At 37.4% G+C, this 25,270-nt stretch overlaps 3 protein-coding genes across 3 annotated transcripts; all 3 read left to right on the forward strand.

The window, feature by feature from the left end:
- The first annotated feature begins 2,109 nt into the window (after nt 1-2,109).
- Nucleotides 2,110-9,115, forward strand: LOC113780077 (probable LRR receptor-like serine/threonine-protein kinase At3g47570). Its single transcript, XM_027325896.1, has 5 exons — nt 2,110-2,371; nt 3,100-3,290; nt 6,145-6,380; nt 7,975-8,582; nt 8,721-9,115. The coding sequence occupies exons 1-5, from the start codon at nt 2,110-2,112 to the stop codon at nt 9,113-9,115; spliced, it is 1,692 nt and encodes a 563-aa protein (XP_027181697.1).
- Nucleotides 9,116-13,285: 4,170 nt separating this feature from the next.
- LOC113780078 (disease resistance protein RPM1-like) lies at nt 13,286-16,166 on the forward strand. The gene has a single exon (XM_027325897.1). It carries the CDS (start codon nt 13,383-13,385, stop codon nt 16,164-16,166), a length of 2,784 nt encoding a protein of 927 aa, XP_027181698.1. The 5' UTR covers nt 13,286-13,382.
- Nucleotides 16,167-18,083: 1,917 nt separating this feature from the next.
- LOC113780079 (putative receptor-like protein kinase At3g47110) lies at nt 18,084-21,329 on the forward strand. Its single transcript, XM_027325898.1, has 2 exons — nt 18,084-20,793; nt 20,932-21,329. Exons 1-2 carry the CDS (start codon nt 18,084-18,086, stop codon nt 21,327-21,329), a joined length of 3,108 nt encoding a protein of 1,035 aa, XP_027181699.1.
- The last annotated feature ends 3,941 nt before the right edge of the window (nt 21,330-25,270 follow it).

The raw sequence follows: 25,270 nt of genomic DNA on the forward strand, positions 1-25,270 counted from the left end.
CCAGGCAGGCCGAGCTCCTTGACCCTGCTCAGGGCCGCGCGCGAAGCCAACTTGGGCGACGGGGCCCGTTGAGGAGCGCTACGTCCTGGATGAACTGGTCAGAGGAGATGAACTCCCGGACGGCCTTCTTGCGCTCCCTGCCGACGGTGCCCGAGAGCTCGATGGCGTGGTCTTCTCTCAGCTTGGCCACGCCGGCCTTCTCCTGGTCGAGTTCTGACCTTGTGGAGGCGAGATGGACTTGGGCCGTTTCCAGTTCCTTCTCGGCCTTGCCCAGCTTGGCCGCAAGGGAATCCGCCTCCTTGAGCTTGGCTTTGAGGGAGTCCGCCTCCTTGAGGGCCTGAGTGAGCCTCTGCTCCGCCTCCCTTTTTTTGTTTCTGCAGTTTCTCCAAATCGGGAGATAGCTCGGAGAAGCGGGACAGCAAGGCGGCTCCAGCAGCGTGGGCCTGAAGAAAGGAAGGAGTTAGTCTGAGGTGCGGCCGAGTGAGGGGTCAAAAGCAAGGACGGCTCTGAGGTCGGAAAACTTACCTGGGCCTGGGAGGTGCAGTACACCTCCTGGAGCTCGGAGGGGGAGGCTAGCTCCATCCACCTCCTGTCCCGGGGGAGGACCGAGCCCGTCACCCACTGGCGAGCCACCTCGGGGAATTGGGCACGGTCGTTGATGGAGAGCTCCCAGGACGGGCAGAAACGGCGGGGGTCATGCATAGTGGGGGCCTGGCCCGGCTTCAGGGGGGCCACGTGGTGGAAGTGCCACGAGCTCGGGGGGGAGGCCTGCAGGGCGTGCTCCTCGGCGGAGCCGACGCCCAAATGGACTGGACCCCCCGAGGACATCCGGAGGGGAGGAGGCTGGACCGGAACCAGCGCGAGCTTCTTCCCGGGCTGGGAGGGCTCGTCGGCTCGGCCCCTCTTCTGCCCGGTCGCCTTTTTCTTGTTGTTGGCGGCCTTCTTGGAGGGGGAGGAGGTGTCTTGCGTTTGTGTTTGGGGGGCTTGGCCTCCCCCCGAGGTCGGAGGCGCCCCGGGGGCTTCCTCGGTTGCCTCTGGATGGGAAGCGGGGGTGTCCTCCTCGGCAGGCAGGCCCAGCAGCAGGGAGAGCTTCCTCACTGCAGAAAACACGGCTAAGTCAGTAAAAGGCCGGACAGCCTATAGCATTACGACATGCTGTGGATACAACAGGCAAAAAGGGCAAAGTTGGCGTTACAGGTGTCGAGGTTGGGCTCGGGGGTCACCACCTCCCCGGAGGATTCAGACAACGTCCCCATCAGCCCGGCCGCGGAGATCTGTGCTGTAGAGAACTTGGTGGCGTCAAGCTTCACCAGGGATTCCGACAGCTGGCTGAGGGTTTCATAGTCCAGGTCCTCCGGGAAGGAATCGGCTTGGACTTTTCCAACCTTCCACACGTTGGGGGGAAAATGGGTGGACTTGACAAAGAAGAAGTCCTCCTTCCAACTTTTTACGGAAGAAGGGACCCCGTGGAATAGCTCCTGGGCGCCTTTCCCTCCCCGGGTTTGGGGACCGCGGCGGGAGAAGTAGTACCACCCGGGTAGGGCGGCCTTAAATATGAAGGCAGCCCGGAAGAGGGAAAGGGAGTAGGGGATATCGCGGAGCAGGCAGTAGATCAGGAATCCAGTAATGATCCTGATAGAGGTGGGGTGGACTTGAGTGATTCTGAGCCCCCAGTAGCTCAGAATCTCGGTTAGAGCTGAAGGAATGGGGAGACGAAGCCCTGCGATGAGCTGCTCCCTGTAGATGGCAACAAAGCCGGAGGGAGGTCTGCAGGCCCGATCGCCGGGCCCGGCCGCCCTCGGCTCGTAGGCCGGAGGGATGGAATAAGACTTGGCCAGCTCGGCCACAGCCTGGGGCGATAGGGTGGCCTCCTGCAGGTCAGGATGCCCGTAGGAGAACTCGGGGTCCTCCCCCTGCTCGAAAGCGGGGGTCCCCCCAGAGGAGCCCCGGTCCTCCCCAGCTCCACCTCGGGCTCCGCCGGGGGAATCGTTAGGGGACTGGGGGGGAGGGGTGGAGACTGCTTGCCGCCTGATGAGGGCGTCAAGCTCGGCCACCTCCTCCAGGAGCCGGGCAGAAGGGGAGTGGGCAGATGGGGAACTCATGATGTCGATGGGCTCGAGCAAGTCGGGAAGGGGAAAGTTAGGGTTGGAAGCAGAAGATGAAGAAGGAAGAGGAGGGGGAGATGATGAAGATGGAGATGAGGAGGAAATGAAGATCCTGGTGGCTCTACGGCGGGGGGGAGTCTGGGAGTTGGAGGAAGTCACGTCGGAGAGGCCTGACATAAAAACGCAGAGGACGGCAAAAGGAAGGAGAAAATGCGAGAAAGGGGGGGGGAAACACTTACTGATGACTTGCCGGAATCTGGGTCCTGGTTGGCCGGAAATGCACTACTGAAGTTGTAAACGCACGGGGAAAGAGAAAATGGCAAATAGAGTTTACCGGATTTTGGCAGCCACTATTTATAGGGGACGAAATGGGGGGAAACGGTTTGCTTGAATTTGAACCGCCCCATGTGAACGCACTTAATGGAGGTACGGAAACCGAAGGGACGCGACCATTGAAAGGACGCGGGCGACGCTTCCCAATGACAGCCCTGTGCTGGAGGTGACCGCGGCAGAGCAGTGTAATGATGGGCTTCCACGTGGCTAGGAGATAGACCAGGTTTGCCCGGGAGCCTGACCTAATCTAGGGGGCTAGTGCGGAGGCCCCATCCTGGGCCCGTACACGTGTCAGCCCAGGGGCAATCCGAGCTGGGCTCGCGCCTTGGGGCCCACTGGGAACCAGTCCAAGAGGGCTCGGCCATTAGGGCTCCGGGATGCTCCCAGGAGCTGCCCCGCAGAGGGCGGGAGGATCCCCCCAGGCACGGGATTGGGAGCTATTCAGGGCAAGTCCCGAAACGTACGGAGGTCGGACTCCTAAGCGGGGATAAATGGTAGCACATACCAACTGTGCAAGGTACGCTGACTATTAGCAGATTGCTCGTACAATACATTATCGAAAACCGCTCCGTCCACCGGCCAGGACTAATTTGACCGTCGGAGCGCCCTCGGGGACAACCCTCGGGCCCCCACTGCTAGTTTACCCTTGTTTGTTTTGCAGGATTGGGACCAGCTCTTCCATCGGCACACCGAGCTCACCAGGTCAGCTCGGTCAGGGGAAGCTCCGCGCTTCTTCACTACCTATCGATGTTTCGGATTGGTGTTTCATGCTCTTTAGAAATTCAAAGGGACAGGATGAATATTAAAGATGTCCTCAGTGGATTACAAGCAATCAGGAATGAGTTTGTTCAGGTTATAAATGAGAGCCAAATGAGATGAGGTGGAGCAATGTGAATTATAGTTCTTAGTTGTGGATAAATCTTGTACATTCCACTCTTTAAATGCTTTGAAGCAGTAGTCAATTTGATTAAAGAAATTTTTGTGATGTGTGTAAAAGCAGTCAACAAGAAGCTGCTATTTACAATCCAATATTGGTTAATTGCTTCTTGGAATTTTACTTCTAGTAACCTAAAAAGAGTTATCCACCTTTATTTTTCTTAGTCTCCAATACTAATAAAATTGATAGATCAATAAGGACACCAGTTTGTAGGAAGCTGTTGAGGGAGCAAGAAGATGGACAACATTTTATTATTCAGAAAATACGACTATGTTTCAGTTATTTAGTTCAGGATATGTGTAGGCTTTGGTCGCTAATTGTTTTTTTTTTTTTTTGGTTTATCTTTGCTGTGGCCATGTTGTGAATTTTGTCAGAAGTTAGTGCAGGCACGCTTCATGTTCTTCTACACGTGTAAAGGTCAGGTGTAGTTTTGGCTAAGGATAGTAACGGGGCGGGAAATTCCATTTGCTTTTTTTGGGGTTATCTTCAAATTCGAATTTTTGAATCACTTAATTGCATACTGCCCTATTTTGGGGGAAACTGTACATTGCCACTAATATTACAGTTTTTCTACAAATACGACTATGTTTTTTGTTTATCTTTGCTGTGGCCATGTTGTGTTAGGTACGCTTCATGTTCTTCTACACGTGCAAAGCTCAGGTGTAGTTTTGGCTATATTATTCCGTACTAATGTTCGAACAAATCTATTTTATGACTCAGAAGATTTTGACATGGAAAAGTTTTAAAATAGTAATAGTAAAGACTCTCTAAAATTAATTTGTATGAGTATGTCATTTTAAGCTGGTTAATAGAATCATGGTTTTGATAAGTTGTACATGTTGGTATATGACCCCTTCTATTCTACTTGATCATTTTTTTTTTTTGAAGGGTAGACATTTGATTGCAATAGCATTTTGACCAGGTTTAAATTGTTTGCTTTCGAGCAAATCTATAAATATTTTTTTTTCACTTGATATGGACAATGAGAACATAATAACGAATAAGGAATAACATGATTGCTTGATTTCATGTAATTTGATATTTTCTTAGCTGGTAATTATACTACTAACATGAATGCTTTTTTTAATAAATGCATTACTTATTCTTAAAGTAAAGGAATAAAAGTCAAAGTTCCCAATATAAGGTAAACAAATAGCACAATACAAACAAATAAAACAAAATTAAAAATATATGTTGTCCTATGACATATTTCATGATAATTAAGTTAAGTCTATACTGATTTTATTGATGCTTGTTTTAATAAATAAACACACCCAATTCTAACATCTAGAATTTGATTATACTAAATTTAGAGATATTATTATTATTTTCTTTATAAAAACAACTACCAGGTGTGTATCAAAAATCTGTTAAAAATAAGTTATTACTGATCAGAATAAGAAATCAACAGCTAGAAGAAATAAAAAGAAAAAAATTTGGATACAAATGGTTGCTAAACAGATTAAGAAAAGGAAAATATGATAATTCTCAATTTACAAATACTAAATTTGCTATTACAAGTTTTTTCTTGTTTACGCAAAACTGTAAAAGTTGCGGCAATTATGGATCACAAAGCTGAGGAGAGAAGATGGAAAGGAGTTGGTCTCCTCCCTCTTGAGGCTGACCAACCTTCGAGAGTTATACATCTTCTCTATTGAACAAGATGGAACATAGGGACTTTGGGCGGGAAGGGTATTGTAATTTGATATTGGATTTAAAATGGGACAAATCCCAATTATACCCATTAATTGATGGGAAAATTTGGGAAATACTTGGGTACCCATTGGGCCCAAATATTTCACCAAAAAATTTAATTTATGTAAAAATTATCTCTAACAGTTTTTCTAGTCATACCAACAAATATAATCTAGCAGTGTTACTAGTCATGATCCACAAGAATTTCTAGCATTTCAGTCAGTTTAGACCTGCTATCTTTGGACAATGATGAGGATAAAGATTCAACAATCTAAGTGCCTTGGCCATCTTGATATCTGTTGGAATATGACTATATATCTATTTTTTCCTTTGTTTGTTAATTTAATTTTTGGTGGGAATCATGAGTATAAGGCACTTGCATGTTTATTTCTTGTTAGCTATTTCCTTTGCCTTTTTGTTTTCATGCTTTTGAGGAAGTGAAAACGTCAACTTCATATATGAATAAACCAAAATGTTCATTCTTTTGGTTTAATCCAGGGAGAAGATATATTCATTCTTACCAAAATGTCATATCTTTTTTAAGCAAATTATTGATCATTCTAGAGTGTAAATCAATGTCATTCAGGCTCAGTGGACTAATTTGATTACCCAATGCTGCTACTTGCTAACTCAAAGATCATTTTTTATGGTAATATGATTTTGTCGGAAATTGCATTACACTCCCCATTTGATGAAAAAATGAATTCATGAAAATATAAATTCACAATAAGACTAAAAGAAATTTAATAAATAAAAAATATTAAAGTTATATAAAAAATAAAAAATGAATTAAATATTTTCAAGAAACGTGAGGGACTATATTTAGCATATTTCCTAATATATTACTAATGATGTTAAAGTCCAAAAAGTGGGCAGAGAATGCTTTCAAATTGCTTTTTTGATCCAGACTGGGTCCCTTGCTAAGTCCAAATTATGTGATACAATAACAGATATTAATATATCATCCTATATATCTCTAAGTCACTTTCATCCGATATTCTAGAAGAAAAGACCCCTGCAGCGTTTCATCCGATATCTCTAACTGCTTTAACGTACAGCGTTTCATCCATTCAGGTCATAGATCTATCTCAGAATAATTTGTCAGAGCAAATTCCAGCTTCTTTGGCAAAATTAAAATTCATCAGCACTCTAAATCTTTCCTATAATATGCTAGAGGGTGAATTGCCAATGGATGGGATCTTTGCAAACTCTAGTGCCTTTTCAGCACAGGGGAATGGAAAGCTTTGCGGAGGAATCAAAGCATTGAACTTATCATCTTGTCCTAAACCTACCAAAAGGAAAGCAAAGCTGTCTACTCCTATAGTAATAGTCATTGCCATTACTATTCCTCTAGCTATAGTTTTACTACTCATATCTGCCTATGCAATTCATAGACTAAGAAGCTCAAAACAACAATTACCTTTTACCTCTGCAGCAGAAAAACAGAATCAGAAGCTCTGATATTAGAGGTGGCAAAATGGGCGGGATGGGCGGGATTTGCTTGGGTTTGAAATGGAACCGAGTCATATGAGTTTGGGCCCAATCTTACCCATATGTGTTTTGGGACTAACTTGGGCGGGATCATTTTGAGATGGGTTTAGATTGATCCCGCCTAGGGCTGTAAACGAATCGAGCCGCTCGCGAGCGGCTCGAGTCAAGCTCGAGTCGAGCTCGCTATTAAGTCGAGCTCGAGCCGGCTCGAGTCAAACTCGAGCTCGAGCTCGAGCTCAGAATATTAAGCTCGTAAGCTCGCGAGCCGGCTCGCGAGCTTGGGTATATATATATATTTTTTATTTTTATTTTTATTTAATAATAAAATTACGTATATTATATATATATTTTTTTATTTTTTTATTTTCATAGTAAAATTACGTATATATCCTTAATATTTTATAATTTATTAAGAAAAAAATATTATTTTATTTATTTTTTTAAAAATAAAATAATTATTTTTTATTTTTTTTCGAGCTCGAGCTCGAGCTCGAGCTCGGCTCGACTTGATTCGAGTCGAGCTCGAGCTCGAAATTTGCCAGCTCGTCGAGCTCGAGCTCGAGCTCGAGCTTGGTAAAATTTAGTCGAGGCTCGGCTCGATTAGCTCAAAGCTCGACTCGGCTCGGCTCGTTTGCAGCCCTAAGCAGCCCTAATCCCGCCCAATACCCAAATCCATTTTCTACATATTTTTTTTCCTTTAATTCATTTTTTATTTTTATATAATTTTAATATTTTTGATTTATTAAATTTCTTTTAGTTTTATTAAATAAACATGCAAGTGCTTTATACTCAAGATTCCCACCAAAAATTGGATTAACAAATAAAGGAAAAGATAGATATACAGCCATATTCCAACATATATCAAGATGGCCAAGGTCCTTAGGATGTTGAATATTTATCCTTATCATTGTCCAAGGATGACAGGTCTAAACTAACTGAAATGCTGGAAATTCTTGTGGATAATGACTAGGAAGACTACTAGATTATATTCGCTGGTATGACTATAAAAATTGTTAAAGATAATTTTTGAATCTAAGATTCCGTTTGGATTGACTTTTTTTTTCAAAAAATAAGTTTTTCAAATACAATGTTACAGTAATATACAATAACTCAAGAAACATCCCATCCATATTAATATATCAAATATTTCAAAAAAATTTTATAGTAAAAATTTTTCATATACACTGCTACAATAAAATATTTCAAAAACACCTACCAAAAACAGTTAATCCAAACGGAGCCCTTGCCATTTGAGCCCAATGGGTACCCAAGTATTTCCCATCCTTTCCCATTCATTAATGGGTATAGTTGGGATGTGTCCCAACTTAAACCCAATACCAAATTATAATACCCATCCCGCCCAAAGTTCCTTTGGGCATGGGTAGCCCATTGGGACTTGGGACAAATTGCCAGCTCTATCTCATATGCAGAATTATATGATTCCACCAATGGTTTTTCTTCAGAAAATTTGATTGGTGAAGGTAAATATGGCTCTGTTTACAAAGGGGTCCTCAAACCTGATGAGCAAATGGTTGCTGTTAAGGTTCTTAAGCCCCACCAACATGGTGCCCATAAGAGCTTCTTGGTTGAATGTGCAGCGTTGAGAAACATCCGCCATCGAAACCTTGTCAAGATCATAACCTCTTGTTCAAGTTTAGACTTCAAGCAGAACGATTTCAAGGCTTTGATTTTCGAATATGTGCCTAATGGAAGTTTAGAGAATTGGTTACATCCAAGTTCAGCTGAGGAAGAGGGACAAAGCCTAATGAAGCTCCAGTTGATACAAAGACTGAATATTGCAATCGACATTGCGTCCGCCTTGGATTACCTTCATAACCATTGTGGGACACCGATTATCCACTGTGATATAAAGCCAAGCAACATACTTCTAAGTGATGATTTTCGTGCCTTGGTTAGTGATTTTGGCCTTGCAAAATTTCTTTCCTCCATCGAAGGTAAATCCCATCAACATCAAAGCAGCTCAGTAGCAATTAAAGGAACAGTTGGATATGTTGCTCCAGGTACAATTACATGCCTTCTTAAGTTTAAACAATCTTTCAATTAGAATGTCCGAGATGTACACAACTATTCGACCTTTCAATCCCTTCAGCATTTCAGCCAATAATTCTTCTCCGTCCTCCTGGAACTTGAAATTGCAGAATATGGCATGGGTGGAGAGGTATCAACACAAGGAGATGTATACAGCTATGGTATTCTATTGCTTGAATTGTTTACAGGGAAAAGGCCTACTGATAGCATGTTCACAGAAGATTTTAGTCTCCATAGTTATGTTAAGACGGCTCTTTCCCATCAGATAATGGAAATTGTTGATCCAAAGATCTCAATGGAAGCAGAATCCATAGCAGGTATAATCACCAAAACAAGCAAAGGCGGCAGCATCAGTCAGGAGGAACGCTACCTATCGATGTTTCGGATTGGTGTTTCATGCTCTTCAGAAATTCAGAGGGACAGGATGAATATTAAAGATGTCCTCAGTGGATTACAAGCAATCAGGAATGAGTTCGTTCAGGTTAATGAGATGAGAGCAATGTGAATTATAGTTCTTAGTTGTGGATAAATCTTGTACATTCCACTCTTTAAATGCTTTGAAGCAGTACTCAATTTGATTAAATCTATAAAGTTAAAGAAATTTTTGTGATGTGTGTAAAAGCAGTCAACAAGAAGCTCCTATTTACAATCCAAAGTTGCTTAATTGCTTCTTGGAATTTTACTTCTAGTAACCTGAAAAAAGGAGTTATAGATCGGTAAGGACACCAATTTGTACGAAGCTGTTGTGAATTTTGTCAGAACCTGAATTTTGTAAAGCTCAGGTGTAGTTTTGGCTATATTATTCCGTACTAATGTTTGAACAAATCTATTTTATGACTCAGAAGATTTTGACATGGAAAAGTTTTACAATAGTAATAGTAAAGACTCTCTAAAATTAATTTGAATGAGTATGTCATTTTAAGCTGGTTAATAGAATCATGGTATATGACCCCTTCTATTCTACTTGATTATTATTATTTTTTTTTTGAAGGGTAGACATTTGATTGCAATTGCATTTTGACCAGGTTTAAATTGTTTGCTTTCGAGCAAATGTATAAATATTTTTTCACTTGATATGGACAATGAGAACATAATAACGAATAAGGAATATCATGAATGCTTGATTTCATGTAATTTGATATTTTCTTAGCTGGTAATTATACTACTAACATGAATGCTTTTTTTAATAAATGCATTACTTATTCTTAAAGTAAAGGAATAAAAGTCAAAGTTCCCAATGTAAGGTAAACAAATAGCACAATACAAACAAATAAAACAAAATTAAAAATATATGTTGTCCTATGACATATTTCATGATAATTAAGTTAAGTCTAACATCTAATTGATTTTATTGATGCTTGTTTTAATAAATAAACACACCCAATTCTAACATCTAAAATTTGATTATGCTCAATTTAGAGATATTATTATTATTTTCTTTATAAAAACAACTACCAGGTGTGTATAAAAAATCTGTTAAAAATAAGTTATTACTGATCAGAATAAGAAATCAACAGCTAGAAGAAATAAAAAGAAAAAAATTTGGATACAAATGGTTGCTAAACAGATTAAGAAAAGGAAAATATGATAATTCTCAATTTACAAATACTAAATTTGCTATTACAAGTTTTTTCTTGTTTACGCAAAACTGTAAAAGTTTATATTAATATGAGCAATAACGTTCTTTTACAAGAGAAAAAGCTCTCAAGTACATAAGAAAACCTATACTATATACAAGAGATACAAATAGACATAATCATTTAAGAAAATTCAACAGACAATCCCCATTCCAAAGCTATCAGACAATTTTCATGAGTTTCAATTATAGAGGTTTTATCTATGGTGGAAGCTGACTCACCTATGCATGTGGGAAGAGCAAAGGAACAACACATCACTGTGGAGCAGGGCAGAAAAGAGCTATTAAAAGTAGTGACCGGAAAGTAGAAGAAGTTTCACACAAGGTCCATTGTGCTTTTACGAGAAATAACATGTATGCCCCTCAACAACATATGGGCATTTGTATGCACTAAAAAATTGCATTAATTTTATATAAAATTTATTTTTTATGTAATTGCATTTATTATAAATCTATCAAAGAATTTTCGTTTATAAGGTTATTGTAATTTAGTGGTTACAATATTTAGAGTTGTTATATTGACAAAATGTGATTAAATAGTCAGATCAAAAATTAGTTTTTCTTTAAGGATAAAATAGAAAGTTTAAAAAATGACATAAAAAAGTTTACACTAACTGTAATCCCTCTAACTTTATATGTTGCATAGATAGTGGCTTTTTAATTGGAGTAAAAATTATAGATGAATTATTACAAACATAATTAACATAGTGCTTCAAGAAACCAGAATCGTGACATAATTGACCTAGTAGATTTTAATTTAAATTTAGAAATTAGATAAGTAATATTATATGTAATATTGTGACTTTTAAATCCAAATCGAATTTGTAGATGAGTAGTCATAAACATAATTAACATAGTACTCCAAGAAACTAGAATTGAGATTGTAGATAAAATAATCATAAATATAAATCACATAATATAAAGTTTTCAAAGATTGAACATTTCAACTATTGAAATAACTAGATGGTTATCAACTTAAGTCATAACTCCGCAGCTAGTTATACTGCACATGATAGGTTATAAATCACAAATTTAACTAGTAAAGTAGTGTCAAAATTTTTTGGCTTTTTAAATATTAATATTATGTAATGATAAGGATAACCAAATTATAGTAAAAATCAAAACTTACATAAAATAAAATAAAACTTTAGTTGATTAAATGGATGTTTCTTTGAATTGTAAGTTCACTTGAGAACTTAATATATTATTAACTTATCAATTAACTAGTACCTCTTTAAATTAATAAAAATTGTATGGTCTCAAATTTATTAATTTGTAGAGGTTTTAATATAATTTTAATTACTTGCACACGCTTCTAATGTGTCTTGTACACTAGTATAATATTAACTTAAAAAAAATACTAGAACAAATTGAGAGAGTGAAGAAGATTTAGAAGAAAAAAAAAAGTAGGAAAAAGGGAAAAAAGGAAAAGGTATACCTATATATTTTTAGTTACCAAATATTTCATAGGTTCAACAAAAATCCATTATCATTAACTAATGATAGTGAGAGTGAATAATGAACTTTTAGTAAACAGTTAGTTTTATTTACTTGGTTCAGTAATAGAGTTGGCTACCATAAGAGAAATTGAAGAAATTTTTCACAATCATATGCATAGAAATGGAATATTATTAAAATTGGAAAATGATGGCATCGGATTCATGTTTTGAGAAAAGGAATTTGGTATTTGCGTCTTATTGTCTCTCGGCTCTTTGTGTTCTCCCAATTGAGCATTTGCCTAGATGATGATTAATTTACAACCGAATCCAGTCTATATGCATATATGCAATTTAGTCCTTTAGAAAAGTCCCACATTCGTCTGCTACGTAATTCACCTACGATTGCCTACCGGTTGCCTAAGCCCACGTGGACCCATAAGCCTTTGACAATGGTCGCAGGCAGAGTTGCTGCGATTGTAGTGGTTCTGCCCATTGTGGGACGAAATTCCCGCTTTGCACAGTAGAAGCAACCATACCAATTATACATATAAAAAAAAGAAGCAAACATAAAAAGCATGAAATCACGCTCAAGTGCACGCGTTTTTGTTATATATTACGCGTTTATTTCTAAAAGGAAAAGGTTTTGACACACACCAATGAACAACGACTTCTTACCCAATAAAAGCAGTCGACAAATAAATGCTAAATAACGACGACTTCGTACCCAACGACAACTACTGGATAATGACGACTTCACAGTTCATACCTAACAAAGGCCGAAAAAAATACAAAAAAAAGGAATGACTTTATTACAAAGAACAACGACTTCAGCCCCAAAGATTATATTGGACCATAGTTAATAAAATAACGTGACGGGTATAATATGAGATATTATATATATATGCATATTATACTGAATTTTTTTGAAAAAACATGAGTAAAAGTTCGACATGTAAATATGTGTTCAAAAAAAATTACGCATATAAATTCTTACATGAGTAGAATGAACATATTTGAATGTTACGGAACTTAAAAAAATGGATAAATTTACTATAATTTTCGAAGACTATACAATATTTATACCAATTTTAAACTTATTTTTATGTACGAGGTGTTAAATTTATTAAAATTTTATCACTTTATCGCTTAGATATGTATATATCTATAGTTATTATGATATATGTCGCTGTTATTTTATATATTATTCAAAAAGTATATTATTATCCTTACTCAAATGTTAAAATTTTTTGAAAAAATTGAAATATAATTCGTGAAGTATAATAGATTAAAATTTTATTACTTGTTATATACGGTTAATTGAAAAGTATAAGTATTCATCTTGATTTTCATGTTAAAATCAATTGGGGGAAGCAAGAAAGGAACAACGACTGAGCAGTCAAGTCCAGATTTAAGGCATTCAGCTACCCGTCTCCATCCATGGAGCCCAGTAACGCAAAAGAAAGTTTGATTTGTTGAATTCTACATGTCTATCTATATTCTAGCCACTCGATATTCTACGGACAGCTTAAATTCAAGCCCCACAAGTCGCAGAAAGGAAAGGACGACTTTCCTGAACATGATCTTGGTATTTCCAACAAGCTAGTTAACCCTCCCCTTTCCAGGAGAGAGAACAGCATACTTTTTCTTGTGATTGTTTTGGTAGGAAAACCAACTCCTGTGAAATTTATCCAAGGAATATGGCTGAGAGTGTTGTAGGCTTTCTAATTAAGCAGCTCTCCACCTTACTTTCCCAAGAGAGCACGCTTTTGGGTGGACTTCGACCAGATGTTCAGTTCATCAAAGATGAACTCGGCGACATGAATGCTTTCCTCAGACAAGCTGAAGCGAAGGAGGACAATGACTCTCAACTCCAACAATGGGTCAAGCAGGTTCGAGAAGTTGCTTATGATATAGAGGATGTTCTCGATGATTTTGCCTTCCGCTTTGCTCGTGGACACGCGGATGGATTCTTTGGCCGTGTTGAAAAGATCTACAGCTCAACAAAAAATCTGAAAGCCCGCCATCGGATTTCTTTGGAGATAAAAGATATCAAGGCCAGAGTTGTAGAGATTTCTGCAAGGCATCAGAGGTACCAGTCCTTGTATGGTACTCAAGAAATAGGCCCCCGCTCTTCGCACGTGGCAAACGCAGATTGTGATATTCGTGATCAAGCACTCCTGATTGAAGAGGCTAAGCTTGTTGGCATCGATCAGCCCAAAAAAGAGCTCATCTCCAAAATCCTTGATGACCATTCCCACTTGAAAGTAGTTTCAGTGGTGGGAATGGGGGGACTCGGTAAAACCACCCTGGCGAAAAAGGTCTACGATGATGCTGCAGTGAAGAAACAATTTCAGAGCCATGCTTGGATAACTGTTTCTCAAAATTTTCAATTCAAAGTCATCATCAGGAACTTGATTCAACAATTGTATGATGAAATTAGACAACCGGTCCCTCCGCAAGTGGATTCCATGGAAGGTATTAGGCTCAGTGAATTTGTCAAGGACTTCCTCAAAGAAAGAAGGTACATCCTTGTCCTTGATGATGTGTGGAGTCTAGATGCCTGGGAAACTATCAAATATGTATTTCCTGACTGCAATACTGCTAGTCGTGTTGTGTTGACAACACGAATTACCGATGTAGCTTCTGCATCCTGTTTGGCATCCCATGACTTTGTCCATGAGATGAAGCCCCTTTCTTATGAAGATTCTTGGACTCTTTTTTGCAATAGAACATTTCAAAGTAATGGCTGCCCTTCAAATCTAGAAAAAGTTTGTAGAAAAATACTAAAAAAATGTGAGGGCCTACCACTTGGAATTGTTGCAATAGGTGGTGTTTTGGCTCTGAAGGACAAGGACAGGATAGAAGAATGGGAGATGATTTTTCGTGGCTTTGGCAGTGAGGTAGATGGTAGCGGTAAGCTTGATAGAATTAGAAGGATACTCTTGCTTAGTTACAGTGATTTGCCTCATCATCTCAAAAACTGCCTATTATATCTAAGTATCTATCCTGAAGATCATCCAATTAATGTCGAAATTTTACTTGGTAAATGGATAGCACTAGGATTTATAGAAGAGAAAGAAGGAATGATGGCCACTGATATAGCTATGAGATATCTAAAAGAACTCGTCAACAGAAGCTTAATCCAAGTTAAGGACACATGGGCTGATGTCAAATTGGTGAAATGTGGTCTTCATGATATTTTGCGCGAAATCATTGTTTCAAAGTCTAAAGAGCAGAGCTTCACAGCCATAATCACTGGATATTGCACAAGATGGCCTGACAAAGTTCGACACCTGGCAATCCATAACTTCACTTATATTCCTCCACAAGGCTTCAGCAGCTTAAAGTGTCTTCGGTCCGTGGAAACATTCGGGTATGAAGATTCTCTCACAACTTCATTGTTGTCCAAGTTTTTATGTGGTGGTCCCAAGTTCCTGAAGGTTTTAAACTTAGCAAGTGCGGAACTGGACAGCATCCCAAAGGAAGTTTTCAAACTATTTCAGCTCGAGTATCTGGATCTAAGTGGCACCAGAGTTAAAATCATTCCAAAATCTATTGGGCAGCTTCAAAACCTAGAATTTTTAAATCTGTTCGGAACCACTATAACGGAGTTGCCTGTGGAAATTCTAAAGCTGAGTAAACTCCGTACCCTTCGCGTAGGCAGAGCGGGTGATTATTCAAATAACTTTGCACTTTGGGGCTTTAAATCTCCGGATGGAATTGGAAAGCTTACTTCCTTGGAGAGCCTTTCATGTATAGAAGCAAACAGTGGTAAAGTAGTAAGGGAGATTGGGAAGCTCGTTCAGTTGCGGCAATTATGGATCACAAAGCTGAGGAGAGAAGATGGAAAGGAGTTGGTCTCCTCCCTCTTGAGGCTGACCAACCTTCGAGAGTTACACATCTGCTCTATTGAACAAGAGGAGACCCTTGATCTCCAACATTCCGTCTCTCCAAGACTTGGATTTCTTACGAGGCTGTCGCTGATTGGGCGTTTAGAGAGAGTACCGGAATGGTTAATATCACTTCAATCCTTGAGCACTTTAGCCTTGCTGAATAGTGAGTTGAGTGAAGATGAGAATGCAATAGACTGCCTTGGACACTTGCCCAATCTGGTAGCTCTTATTCTCTCTGGTGCTTATGAAGGGGAGACATTGTGTTTTAAGGCTGGAGGATTCCCAAAACTCAAGAAATTATACCTTGGGCAATTAAAAAGACTGAAATGGGTAAGAGTGGAAAAAGAATCGTTATCCAGTCTCCAACGGTTTCTTATTTCTGGTTGCAAGCTTATGGAGGGCCTGCCTTTGGGCCTCCAAAACTTGACCAAGCTTGAAGTTGTTGGATTTTATGATATGTCTGATGAGCTAATGCACAAAGTACAGAATTTGGATAAACAAAGTGACGATTATCAGACAATTTCTCATATCCCTGAAGTTTTCATTGGACATTGGATAAATGGTGAATGGAAAGAAGAGTCCCTCTAAGAAAAGATAGGTAAAGGACAATCTGTTGCAGTCATCAACATTTAAATTATGATGTTTGTTGTCAATTGCTTTTTCCTACTTCTTATCCTTGTAATAAAATCATGACTCTATATTGCTATTCAACCATAATTAGTTCCTTAGATAGTTAGACATATATGTGTTTCTACGATTAAGAATGTTTTGGTTTAGTACAAAGATATAGAGACAAGTAGCATCTAAACATTGTGGGATTGCCTGTTACAACAATTACAAGTTCAATTTTCCCTCTTCTATAATTGAAAATGGGGAATAAATTAGTAATATGGATAAATTTGCATTAGGAGTAGGGAAACCTTGCTAATTCATAAAGGGTATATACATTATTTCCTGGACTTCTACAGAATTTGTGGTGACGTTTTCCTTTTTGGTTTATTAGTAAATTCCTTTTTCTCCTTGTGGCTTTCTTTGGATTAGGAACTTGAATGTATACTTGATGGACTAAATGGAAAATAAATATTTTTGGAAATGTGGGGGACTATATTTATCATTTTCGCTAGTGAGAGATTATTAAGGATGTAAAAGTCCAAAACGAGAGTGGAGAATGCTGAGATTTTCAAATTGATTCAATGATCAAGACTGGGTCTCTTTTCGCAAACAATTTCCAAACAATAGTTCATGCCTTTCTTTTTGCAAATAATTTTTGCCACAAAAGTTTTCATAGATATTTTCATGCACGTTTTCATTCAAATCAAAACATTCACTGACAAATTCATCTTCATCAGTTACCTAAAATAATGTATGCAAATCATAATTTTCAACTATATCAAAATTTTCAAAAATCTCTCACATACCAATAAACATATCTTCTGTCAAACCAACTTCCTATGTCAAACTTAGGATTGGACTCATAATCAAGTTCCATAGAGATCTAACCAAAACCATTCAAGTGATTGAGAGTCAACAAAGACTCTCATATAATATTCTGCATAATCATGGATTTCTGCATAATTTTGAAAAATAACTTTGCCTTCTTTTTTCTCATTTTCTTTTAACAAACCACAGAAAGGATTTATTTTAAGAATATTATCCAAATCACATCCTTTGAGATATTTCTCCACTACTGGCTCCCATTCTAATCTTTCATCATACGTACTTAGTGTGTGTAAAATTTTAATTTTCTTGCTAAGTCCAAATTATGTGATACAATAACAGATATTAATATATCATCCTATATATCTCTAAGTCACTTTCATCCGATATTCTAGAAGAAAAAGATCCCTGCAGCGTTTCATCCGATATCTCTAACTGCTTTAACGTACGCGGATATCTTTTATGATAATGATATCATTCTTCTTTTCTCAAGAACAAATACATATCTTGACAAAAGTTTATAGAACCAGCTGAGTTGGCCGCTAGGAATTTAAAGCTCTCCTTGGATGTAGCGCTTGCATTCTGGTCTGATGTTAGGAGGTTAGGCATTGAGTTCGCATTCAGCCTTGAATTTAATCACATCTTTTACTTGACATCAGTTGCAGGCTTTCGTAGTATTCCATCAAATGCAGCGTAGATGCCAATCCAAATTCCAAACTAAGTAAATGGAAAATTTGACTTAAAGGACTACGTGAATTAGCAGTTCAAAAAGTTGACTATTGGAGGTGATATTCTTGCTAAATGCAAAGGTTCAACTAAAGACAACAGTGGATAACTAATCTAAAAACGCAAATACATAAATTCCACTCTTGCACATTTTCGTCCCCTGTTCCTCACTCACTTCGATGCATGATACCAAGGGAAAGGTCATTTTCCTGCTTACGCCATGAACAGGAAGAGAGGATACTAGTCAACTTCTTATGAAACGTCAACACAAGAGAAGATGCATATATGCATTCTGTGTAGTTAACTATCATCTGCTTTTCTGAGCTTTAATTCTTGTACGCAATGGCATATGAAAGGAAGAATTTCAGGCTAGCAAGCTCATCTTGTTTTTTGTTTTGTACTCTTTTTCATATCTTTATTACTGCTTCTGCTGCTGCAATTCATTTCGAGACAAGCAATGAGACAGACTACCAATCTCTGCTTGACATCAAGGGTCTAATACAAGGAGATCCATTCCAGGCTCTAAGCTCCTGGAATGATTCCATTCATTTTTGTGATTGGCGTGGAGTCACATGTGGCCTGCTTCATCAAAGAGTCACTGTCTTGAATATGTCATCATTTCACTTGGTTGGTTCTCTTTCTCCCTCCATAGGAAACCTTACCTTTCTCAGAGAACTCAATATTCCGGATAACAATTTTCATGGTATGATTCCTGAAGAAGTAGGCAGACTTTTTCGGCTTCAATATCTTCGTTTTGCCAATAATTCCTTTGAGGGAGAACTTCCATTAAATATCTCGGGTTGTTCAGAGCTAAGTATTCTTGATTTAAGGGGTAACAGGCTCATCGGGCGAATTCGAGATGACTTGAGCACTTTATCTAAGCTTTATGCTCTGAGCCTTTCCAGGAATAATTTCTCAGGCAGCATTCCACCATCTTTGGGTAATATTTCCTCTCTTCAGATACTTAGCATATCAAGAAACAATCTAGGTGGAAATATTCCAGCTGAGATTGGTCGGCTTTCAAATCTGCATGTCCTTGAGCTGTCCTCAAATAAACTTTTAGGTGCAGTTCCTCCTCAGCTCTACAACATTTCGACACTCCAGATCTTTTCTATTACTAACAATCTATTAAGTGGACAGTTTCCTGCTACTGTGGGATTGACTCTTCCAAACCTTACTTTATTTTTGGCTGATTTGAACCAATTCTTTGGATCAATTCCAACTACATTAGCAAATGTTTCAGGGCTCATAAAAATTAGCATAGGAGACAATTCACTCACAGGACCAATTCCACAAAATCTAGGTAGCCTGAAAGAACTTCAGGTTTTGCATTTTGGCCATAATCCCCTTGGAACTGATAAAGCAAATGATATTAGCTTTATTTCCTCCTTAACAAATTGCACAAATCTACAAATATTGAGTTTGTCAAGAATTCAAATTGGAGGCATGCTACCAACTGCCATTGCCAATCTTTCAACCAAACTCACATCTTTGTGGCTGAATGATAACATTATATCTGGTAGCTTACCTTCCGGGATTGGAAACCTTGCAAGCTTGGGCTATCTCGATGTGCGTAACAATTCTCTCTCAGGCATAATTCCTGATTCTGTGGGGAAACTTGTTAAAATGCAGGAGCTTTATCTGTCTGAAAATAGCTTCACAGGAGAAATTCCTTCAACAATCGGTGACATTTCTGAACTACAGATTCTTGTATTAGAACAGAACATGCTTACAGGTAACATTCCTGTTTCTTTGAGTAACTGCAGTAACTTGCAAGGATTTACTGTTAGTCAGAATCGCCTAAGTGGAGCTTTACCTAAAGAACTTCTTGGTCTTTCATCTCTCTCTATTGGCCTCCTCTTAGCTCAAAACCAATTCACCGGATCATTACCATCGAAAGTTGGCAATTTGAAGAATCTTGTGTCATTGGATATTTCAGAAAACAAATTATCTGGTGAAATTCCAACCTCTATTGATGGTTGTGAGATGTTGGAATATCTTCGGTTGAAAGGTAACTTTTTGGAAGGCTCTGTACCTTCTACATTAGGAGAATTGAAAAGCATTCAGGTCATAGATCTATCTCAGAATAATTTGTCAGGGCAAATTCCAGCTTCTTTGGCAAAATTAAAATTCATCAGCACTCTAAATCTTTCCTATAATATGCCAGAAGGTGAAGTGCCAATGGATGGGATCTTTGCAAACTCTAGTGCCTTTTCAGCACTGGGGAATGGAAAGCTATGCGGAGGAATCAAAGCATTGAACTTATCATCTTGTCCTAAACCTACCAAAAAGAAAGCAAAGCTGTCTACTCCTATAGTAATAGTTATTGCCATTACTATTCCTCTAGCTATAGTTTTACTACTCATATCTGCCTATGCAATTCATAGACTAAGAAGCTCAAAACAACAATTACCTTTTACTTCTGCAGCAGAAAAACAGAATCAGAAGCTCTCATATGCAGAATTATATGATTCCACCAATGGTTTTTCTTCAGAAAATTTGATTGGTGAAGGTAAATATGGCTCTGTTTACAAAGGGGTCCTCAAACCTGATGAGCAAATGGTTGCTGTTAAGGTTCTTAAGCTCCACCAACATGGTGCCCATAAGAGCTTCTTGGTTGAATGTGCAGCGTTGAGAAACATCCGCCATCGAAACCTTGTCAAGATCATAACCTCTTGTTCAAGTTTAGACTTCAAGCAGAACGATTTCAAGGCTTTGATTTTCGAATATGTGCCTAATGGAAGTTTAGAGAATTGGTTACATCCAAGTTCAGCTGAGGAAGAGGGACAAAGCCTAATGAAGCTCCAGTTGATACAAAGACTGAATATTGCAATCGACATTGCGTCCGCCTTGGATTACCTTCATAACCATTGTGGGACACCGATTATCCACTGTGATATAAAGCCAAGCAACATACTTCTAGGTGATGATTTTCGTGCCTTGGTTAGTGATTTTGGCCTAGCAAAATTTCTTTCCTCCATCGAAGGTAGATCCCATCAACATCAAAGCAGCTCAGTAGCAATTAGAGGAACAGTTGGATATGTTGCTCCAGGTACAATTACATGCCTTCTTAAGTTTAAACAATCTTTCAATTAGAATGTCCGTGATGTACACAATTATTCGACCTTTCAATCCCTTCAGCATTTCAGCCAATAATTCTTCTCCGTCCTCCTGGAACTTGAAATTGCAGAATATGGCATGGGTGGAGAGGTATCAACACAAGGAGATGTATACAGCTATGGTATTCTATTGCTTGAATTGTTTACAGGGAAAAGGCCTACTGACAGCATGTTCACAGAAGATTTTAGTCTCCATAGTTATGTTAAGACGGCTCTTTCCCATCAGGTAATCGAAATTGTTGATCCAAAGATCTCAATGGAAGCAGAATCCATAGCAGGTATAATCACCAAAACAAGCAAAGGCGGCAGCATCAGTCAGGAGGAATGCTACCTATCGATGTTTCGGATTGGTGTTTCATGCTCTTTAGAAATTCAAAGGGACAGGATGAATATTAAAGATGTCCTCAGTGGATTACAAGCAATCAGGAATGAGTTTGTTCAGGTTATAAATGAGAGCCAAATGAGATGAGGTGGAGCAATGTGAATTATAGTTCTTAGTTGTGGATAAATCTTGTACATTCCACTCTTTAAATGCTTTGAAGCAGTAGTCAATTTGATTAAAGAAATTTTTGTGATGTGTGTAAAAGCAGTCAACAAGAAGCTGCTATTTACAATCCAATATTGGTTAATTGCTTCTTGGAATCTTACTTCTAGTAACCTAAAAAGAGTTATCCACCTTTATTTTTCTTAGTCTCCAATACTAATAAAATTGATAGATCAATAAGGACACCAGTTTGTAGGAAGCTGTTGAGGGAGCAAGAAGATGGACAACATTTTATTATTCAGAAAATACGACTATGTTTCAGTTATTTAGTTCAGGATATGTGTAGGCTTTGGTCGCTAATTGTTTTTTTTTTTTTTTTTGTTTATCTTTGCTGTGGCCATGTTGTGAATTTTGTCAGAAGTCTTCATGTTCTTCTACACGTGTAAAGCTCAGGTGTAGTTTTGGCTATATTATTCCGTACTAATGTTCGAACAAATCTATTTTATGACTCAGAAGATTTTGACATGGAAAAGTTTTAAAATAGTAATAGTAAAGACTCTCTAAAATTAATTTGTATGGGTATGTCATTTTAAGCTGGTTAATAGAATCATGGTTTTGATAAGTTGTACATGTTGGTATATGACCCCTTCTATTCTACTTGATCATTTTTTTTTTGAAGGGTAGACATTGATTGCAATTGCATTTTGACCAGGTTTAAATTGTTTGCTTTCGAGCAAATGTATAAATATTTTTTCACTTGATATGGACAATGAGAACATAATAACGAATAAGGAATATCATGAATGCTTGATTTCATGTAATTTGATATTTTCTTACCTGGCAATTATACTACTAACATGAATGCTTTTTTTAATAAATGCATTACTTATTCTTAAAGTAAAGGAATAAAAGTCAAAGTTCCCAATGTAAGGTAAACAAATAGCACAATACAAACAAATAAAACAAAATTAAAAATATATGTTGTCCTATGACATATTTCATGATAATTAAGTTAAGTCTAACATCTAATTGATTTTATCGATGCTTGTTTTAATAAATAAACACTCCCAATTCTAACATCTAAAATTTGATTATGCTCAATTTAGAGATATTATTATTATTTTCTTTATAAAAACAACTATCAGGTGTATGTATAAAAAATCTGTTAAAAATAAGTTATTACTAATCAATGATGTCTGTATAATTGGACAACACAAAGAAAGTCTATCAATTGTATGTTTCAATCATATTTATTAAACCTGGCCCGATCTGATGGTCGAACTGATCAACTCAGTGAACCTGCTATTGGATCTCTAATTAGACCGTTTAAGCACAAAACTCGGTGACTCGTTAATGACAAAGAAGAAATATTCTTTTTGTAGCTTTTGTTTCAAACTTTACATCTAAAAGGTTCTACAGATATTCTTGTTCATTAAAATTTAACATTCTGAATTTCTATGTGACCACTCCATTGTCTGACTTTGGTTAGCAGAAACAGCCTTGCCAGTTTGACTCTTTCAGAACAGAAAGTTAGATGAAACGTTAAAAGGGATTTGATTAGTGAAGGCTAACTTGGGCATTTTAAGAAAAATCGCACTGGCAGAACAAATAAAAGAATCGCCAGCCATCAGAATAAGAAATCAACAGCTAGAAGAAATAAAAAGAAAAAAATTTGGATACAAATGGTTGCTAAACAGATTAAGAAAAGGAAAATATGATAATTCTCAATTTACAAATACTAAATTTGCTATTACAAGTTTTTTCTTGTTTACGCAAAACTGTAAAAGTTTATATTAATATGAGCAATAACGTTCTTTTACAAGAGAAAAAGCTCTCAGTTATACATAAGAAAACCTATACTATATACAAGAGATACAAATAGACATAATCAGTTAAGAAAATTTAACAGACAATCCCCATTCCAAAGCTATCAGACAATTTTCATGAGTTTCAATTATAGAGGTTTTATCTATGGTGGAAGCTGACTCACCTATGCATGTGGGAAGAGCAAAGGAACAACACATCACTGTGGAGCAGGGCAGAAAAGAGCTATTAAAAGTAGTGACCGGAAAGTAGAAGAAGTTTCACACAAGGTCCATTGTGCTTTTAGGAGAAATAACATGTATGCCCCTCAACAACATATGGGCATTTGTATGCACTCAAAAATTGCATTAATTTTATATAAAATTTATTTTTTATGTAATTGCATTTATTATAAATCTATCAAAGAATTTTCGTTTATAAGGTTATTGTAATTTAGTAGTTACTATATTTAGAGTTGTTATATTGACAAAATGTGATTAAATAGTCAGATCAAAAATTAATTTTTCTTTAAGGATAAAATAGAAAGTTTAAAAAATGACATAAAAAAGTTTACACTAACTGCAACTCCTCTAACTTTATATGTTGCATAGATAGTGGCTTTTTAATTGGAGTAAAAATTATAGATGAATTATTACAAACATAATTAACATAGTGCTTCAAGAAACTAGAATCGTGACATAATTGACCTAGTAGATTTTAATTTAAATTTAGAAATTAGATAAGTAATCTTATATGTAACATTGTGACTTTTAAATCCAAATCGAATTTGTAGATGAGTAGTCATAAACATAATTAACATAGTACTCCAAGAAACTAGAATTGAGATTGTAGATAAAATAATCATAAATATAAATCACATAATATAAAGTTTTCAAAGATTGAATATTTCAACTGTTGAAATAACTAGATGGTTATCAACTTAAGTCATAGTTCCGCAACTAGTTATACTGGACATGATAGGTTATAAATCACAAATTTAACAAGTAAAGTAGTGTCAAAATTTTTTGGCTTTTTAAATATTAACATTATCTAATGACAAGGATAACCAAAATATAGTAAAAATCAAAATTTACATAAAAACAAAATAAAACTTTAGTTGATTAAATGGATGTTTCTTTGAATTGTAAGTACACTCGAGAACTTAAAAACATCATTAATTAGTACCTTTTTAAATTAATAAAAATTGTATTGTCTCAAATTTATTAATTTGTAGAGGTTTTACTATAATTTTAATTACTTGCACACGCTTCTAATGTGTCTTGTACACTAGTATAATATTAACTTAAAAAAAATACTAGAACAAATTGAGAGAGTGAAGAAGATTTAGAAGAAAAAAAAAGTAGGAAAAAGGGAAAAAATGTAAAAGGTATACCTATATATTTTTAGTTACCAAACATTTCATAGGTTCAACAAAAATCCATTATCATTAACTAATGATAGTGAGAGTGAATAATGAACTTTTAGTAAACAGTTAGTTTTATTTACTTGGTTCAGTAATAGAGTTGGCTACCATAAGAGAAATTGAAGAAATTTTTCACAATCATATGCATAGAAATGGAATATTATTAAAATTGGAAAATGATGGCATCGGATTCATGTTTTGAGAAAAGGAATTTGGTATTTGCGTCTTATTGTCTCTCGGCTCTTTGTGTTCTCCCAATTGAGCATTTGCCTAGATGATGATTAATTTACAACCGAATCCAGTCTATATGCATATATGCAATTTAGTCCTTTAGAAAAGTCCCACATTCGTCTGCTACGTAATTCACCTACGATTGCCTACCGGTTGCCTAAGCCCACGTGGACCCATAAGCCTTTGACAATGGTCGCAGGCAGAGTTGCTGCGATTGTAGTGGTTCTGCCCATAGTGGTTCTGCCCATTGTGGGACGAAATTCCCGCTTTGCACAGTAGAAGCAACCATACCAATTATACATATAAAAAAAAGAAGCAAACATAAAAAGCATGAAATCACGCTCAAGTGCACGCGTTTTTGTTATATATTACGCGTTTATTTCTAAAAGGAAAAGGTTTTGACACACACCAATGAACAACGACTTCTTACCCAATAAAAGCAGTCGACAAATAAATGCTAAATAACGAC

Source organism: Coffea eugenioides, chromosome 8 (assembly GCF_003713205.1).
Source record: "Coffea eugenioides isolate CCC68of chromosome 8, Ceug_1.0, whole genome shotgun sequence".
Taxonomy (NCBI): domain Eukaryota; kingdom Viridiplantae; phylum Streptophyta; class Magnoliopsida; order Gentianales; family Rubiaceae; genus Coffea; species Coffea eugenioides.

Bases quoted from the DNA above. Each gene is read 5' to 3' on its own strand.
- LOC113780077 (XM_027325896.1), top strand. From the start codon at position 2,110: ATGGGCTCGAGCAAGTCGGGAAGGGGAAAGTTAGGGTTGGAAGCAGAA. The intron at 2,372-3,099 runs GTTGGCCGGAAA...TTTGTTTTGCAG, and splicing joins TTGCCGGAATCTGGGTCCTG to GATTGGGACCAGCTCTTCCA. The intron at 3,291-6,144 runs GTTATAAATGAG...TCATCCATTCAG, and splicing joins TCAGGAATGAGTTTGTTCAG to GTCATAGATCTATCTCAGAA.
- LOC113780078 (XM_027325897.1), top strand. From the start codon at position 13,383: ATGGCTGAGAGTGTTGTAGGCTTTCTAATTAAGCAGCTCTCCACCTTA.
- LOC113780079 (XM_027325898.1), top strand. From the start codon at position 18,084: ATGGCATATGAAAGGAAGAATTTCAGGCTAGCAAGCTCATCTTGTTTT. The intron at 20,794-20,931 runs GTACAATTACAT...TTGAAATTGCAG, and splicing joins AGTTGGATATGTTGCTCCAG to AATATGGCATGGGTGGAGAG.